At 35.8% G+C, this 4,906-nt stretch overlaps 1 protein-coding gene across 1 annotated transcript; it reads right to left on the bottom strand.

Moving 5' to 3' along the window:
• LOC110916052 (protein NRT1/ PTR FAMILY 2.10) lies at positions 1–3,403 on the bottom strand. The gene is made up of 4 exons (XM_022160796.2): positions 3,248–3,403; positions 2,525–2,742; positions 1,681–2,228; positions 1–1,130 (listed from the first exon to the last, which is right to left on the bottom strand). The coding sequence occupies exons 1-4, from the start codon at positions 3,348–3,350 to the stop codon at positions 230–232; spliced, it is 1,770 nt and encodes a 589-aa protein (XP_022016488.1). The 5' UTR covers positions 3,351–3,403; the 3' UTR covers positions 1–229.
• Positions 3,404–4,906: the final 1,503 nt, after the last annotated feature.

Here is a 4,906-nt window from a genome sequence, read left to right as displayed (position 1 = left end):
TATCCCTGACCCCCATCATTGTAATTGGTCAATAATTACCGGACCTACTTACAACACCATAAAATCTATAAGAGATTTTTACACACAAAATATTGGAGACATATTAAAGTAAATCCTCAATCATACCTAACTGATTCTAGGATATATGGCCATGTTTTCATCCACATCTTGATTCACATACAAGGGCATGGTTGTAAATTCACCATGCATATCATGTGTTCTTCAAAGTTCAAACAACATGTTTGTGGGTAGTCATGTCTTCCAAAGGCACATCAGCCAGTTCGTCACCAGTTCCTTTATATTTATACCATTTTGCCACGATCAAATAATATATAAAGTTCAAAACCTCCAACCCGGTGCATAAATAATAAAAGTAATCTAACTTCGCCTCGTTTAGGTCTTGGGCTAACCAATTTCTCGACACACCATCACGAGTTGTTCTATGAACAATTGATATCAAGAAACTGCTTAAATAACTCGACATCGCCATCCCACAAAACAAGAAAGAACCCGCGAAACTCTTCATGTTCTCAGGAAACTGCTTGTAGAAAAACTCAACAAATCCGATCACAGCAAACCCTTCTGAGAGACCTGCGACCATCAGTTGAAATATGAGCCAGTAGCCCGACATAGATGAAATCGCGCCTTTTCCCTTTTCAAACCCGATGGTTGGCTGTGAATGTGCCAAGTCTCTTCTTTTCGTTTCAACTAGAGCCGCAACAAGCATTGTGAAAATGGCGATGCCCATTCCGACTCCAATTCTTTGTAGGAGTGAAATGCCTTGTCTTTTGTTTGTTATTCTCCGAAGACATGGAACTATGATTTGGTCGTAGATTGGGATCCATATGGTGAGGGCTAGCATCTGGAACACAGTGTAGGACGCGGCGGGAACCTCAAATGAGCTTGGTTTGAGTCGTCGGTCGGATTGTAGGGCTTGAAAGACTGTGTAGGTTTGCATTTGGTTAATTGAAACATTGTAGAGTATGCAAGATAACCATATTGGAACTGTTTTGATTACACATTTCACTTCCTCTATTTGTTGTATGCTACAAAGCGTCCATCGGTTTCCTGATGATCCATCCGGGTTCATTTTGTCATTCGGGGTTATGATTGCTGCTTTGTTCAAAACCCTGTTACAAAATTGTAACACGACAAGATAAGTTTCATCAAACATATCAAACTTTACATGTTTTTATCACTTATAGATGTATTATTTTAGAAATAGGTATATGTTTCAAAACTTTTACACAATTATCTTTTTTTAACTAGAAATCTAATTACGCAAATTTGTTTAATTTGTCTACGCTTGGATAAAAGTTTTATTAAAACCGAGTTGTATGAATAATAACATATTTTTTGATATTGTGCAACAAATAAAATAAGTTATTTTGAATACTACTCAGTTTTTAATAAAGTTTATATTAGAAAATACCTAGACAAATATAAATAAAACAAAGTTATCTATTTAGATTTTTAAAAGAATATTAGATAATACATGTTATTAGAGATAAACTAAATTAATTGTGAAATGAAAAGCCGAAAACAAAATTAAAAAGTGCTGGCAAGTGAGTCAACCTTTTAAAAAGTTTATACACTAAAAGTGTTTGTATAAAAGTTTTAAAAGTTACCTATTTCTAATAAAAAGGTTCCTTAGGGTTTAAGCTTAATATATATATGTACCTGAGTTGATTAGTGTATGGAAGTTTTAAGTTGATGGATTTGGTGGAAACATGATCCAACAGGGATACGGATGGTTCTTCAAGATCCAGTTTCCTCTTCTTGATAGTGGCCACAAGGACCTGAAAAATGCTGGTCAAAGGGCTACCCTCTGGCGGCACGAGGACATAAATCCTCGTGCCGATAAAGAATACAGCAACCGATAAGAACATAAGGAACGTCGGGATTCCTAACCCAATGGCCCAATTAATATTTGCTTGCACATACACGATGACGGTCAATGATACCATCATAGCAAACGTGAACGTGAAGTAGTACCAATTGAAGAAACTAGCGATTCCCCGTTGACCAGATTCCGTGTTCGGGTTGAATTGATCTGCGCCAAACGCTAAGTTACATGGCCGGATTCCACTTGCTCCAATGATTAGAAAGACAAAACCGCTTAGCAAGAAAGTCATTTGCCATGGTGTTGGTCCCTCACACAAGGTGTCTACACATTTATGAGGATGAAGCTTTGTGACTGCTGCCGTTAACGTTAGCACAAGCATCCCCTGATCATCATTATACTCGGTAAATCACACAAATAGCAAAACTAAGATATGGTCTGAGGAGGGTAAGATGTAGACAGTCTTACCTCTACCCCGTAGGAATAGAGAGGCTACTTCCAATAAGACCCCAACTCAATAGTTAAAATAATATACAAAGTTTATTAAATGATATATCATATAGCATTTTTATTTGGATTAAAGATATAATTGGAGTAATTAAAGCTAGCATACAAAACATTATCTTAGGTATGATTTTAAATAAACTTGATAAAAGTAACACAATAGGAGATGGTAGGTACCAAGAAAGATGAAATGGAAGCTGTTCCTAAGACCTTGTACCGGCCGAAATAAGTATCGGAGAGAAATGCTCCGCCGAGGGTACCGAAGTTGCAAGTACCGTTAAATACATATATAAGATTTGTAGCAGTTATGGACTTCATGTTGAAGACTGTAGTTAGGTACACCAATAGATTTGTCGATGTCCCAATCGTCCCTAGCTTCTCAAACGTCTCATTTCCTACACATTCAAATGGATTAAAATACAAATATACAAACATATATTGTTATAGTATATAGGATCAAAATCAAGAGAAAATTCTTCCGCGTTGTAAGAAAACTTAGAGAACTCGGCCTTTCCGTGCGAGTTTTGCCCTCATTTTTTCACACCCTTAGATTAAAATGTTAGAAAAGATTGTCGTAAAAAAATTAATTTTTTTTCGAAGTGGTGTTTTCCGGCCCTTTACAGCAGCTATAAAAAGCTGATGACTTAAGTATGACATCATTTTTTACAGCATTTATGGCTGCTGTAAATGAAAAAAAAAAAAAACTAATTTTTATTTTTAATTTTTTTTTTATTTTTTTGAAAAAGTTGATTTTTTAGGATTTTTGGTAAAAAAAATTTAAAAAAAAAAAACTTTCGTAAGGCTGAGTTATCTAAGTTCTCACAACTCGTATAAGTTTTTCATTTTAACCTAACTCTACTGTTATATTTTATACATATATATACACACACAAATATATACCTATAACATAGGGCATGGCTTTGACTCCTCTGTAGTTGAGCTCTTTAACTTCTTCCACTTTCTCATCTCCATTAATCCCCATGCCTTCAACCTTCAAAGCCATGCAAGTGTGTGTGGGGGGATATTTTGCCTCACAAGTCACAACATAAGTTTGTACATGTAAGAGTGGGATATATCTTATATGTATATATAGGCTTCACAACTCGGGCACGGAACGATGCATGATTGGACTCTTGGTGGGTGGGGGTAGACTGTCCTACCGACGACCGTGTGTACGTGGTTGGATTCGTTTGAGTGTGACTAATTTTAAATAGAACCTCTAAAGGCTTTTATTTAAACTTTCACAAGGACCATAAACTAGAAAAGTTGGCACAAATAAATTGAAACATATAATTAGGCTAAAATAGTGGAAGTATTTTATTTTTTTGGTTGAGTTTTTATAGTTTGGTAATAGTAAAACAAAATTATTATTTAGACACTCATCACTTTTGTCAATGTTGAGTAAATATCCATTTTGAATAGCCTAGCGGTGTTGATAACTTAGATAAAATTTAAGGTAGTAGAAGGTTATAGGTTCAATCCCTATAAGATGTAAGGTTAGCGATTCAAAAAAATCAATGTTGAGTAAATTGACATTTTAACGATATATGTGCTAAATACATTTTGAGCATGACTCATCACTCTCTTTTATATAGTTAATAAGGATTAGACATCTTTTTGTGATCCGTGTTTTGTTCACATTTCACACAACTTAAGTCGGATAATTACAGAAAATCACAAGAATGTATATGCACATCTCTTATGAATATTGGCGGATCTTGAACTTTTTAAACTGAGGGGACACTCTCTTTTATATAGTTAGTAAGGATTAGACATCTCTTTGTGATCCGTGTTTTGTTCACATTTCACACAACTTAAGTCGGATAATTACAGAAAATCACAAGAATGTATATGCACATCTCTTATGAATATTGGCGGATCTTGAACTTTTTAAACTGAGGGGACACTCTCTTTTATATAGTTAGTAAGGATTAGACATCTCTTTGTGATCCGTGTTTTGTTCACATTTCACACAACTTAAGTCGGATAATTACAGAAAATCACAAGAATGTATATGCACATCTCTTATGAATATTGGCGGATCTTGAACTTTTAAACTGAGGGACACTTGATACATACAATTTTTTTTTAAAATGTACACTTCGAAGCAAAAAAATTGGGGGAGGGGGGGGGGGCTCTGGCCCTAACTAAGATCCTCCCCTGCTTATTATAACAGCATATCGAAATTGGACCAAAGACCTTTCTTATATAGAGAACGAACTATCACAACATTTCTTTTGACAGTGGTCCAATGGAAGTTGGTGAGTTGGTGAGCATAATTGTCGGTAGTTAGACGATTATATTAGTATATATATCCCAAAAGAAACTCTATTAGTGGTAACTCAGTTTTTGTTGATAACCAAGTTCCAACCAATAGTTTTTTTTAAAGGCAAGGAACGACGTGCCAACCATCGTGACAACAGGTGTTGTGGCCATGGTCGACTACTCGGCCGCCGCTAGCCCCTTAACTCTCCCCAGATACGCGGAAACCCGACCTCCACCCGCCCGAAAGTACGACAGTGGAATAATCGGTAAAACCTATAACAACCCTCCCAAAAT

The sequence above is a fragment of the Helianthus annuus genome, chromosome 16, assembly GCF_002127325.2.
Source record: "Helianthus annuus cultivar XRQ/B chromosome 16, HanXRQr2.0-SUNRISE, whole genome shotgun sequence".
Lineage (NCBI taxonomy): Eukaryota > Viridiplantae > Streptophyta > Magnoliopsida > Asterales > Asteraceae > Helianthus > Helianthus annuus.
Note: the sequence above shows the minus strand (reverse complement) of the source record. Positions and strands in the feature narration are given on the sequence as shown.

What these genes read in the sequence shown, in the direction of transcription:
- LOC110916052 (XM_022160796.2), bottom strand. Translation starts at nt 3,350, where the DNA reads ATGGCTTTGAAGGTTGAAGGCATGGGGATTAATGGAGATGAGAAAGTG. An exon ending in CTTCCATTTCATCTTTCTTG is followed by an intron (nt 2,229 to 2,524) that starts GTACCTACCATC and finishes AATGATGATCAG; the next exon opens with GGGATGCTTGTGCTAACGTT. An exon ending in CCATACACTAATCAACTCAG is followed by an intron (nt 1,131 to 1,680) that starts GTACATATATAT and finishes ATTTTGTAACAG; the next exon opens with GGTTTTGAACAAAGCAGCAA.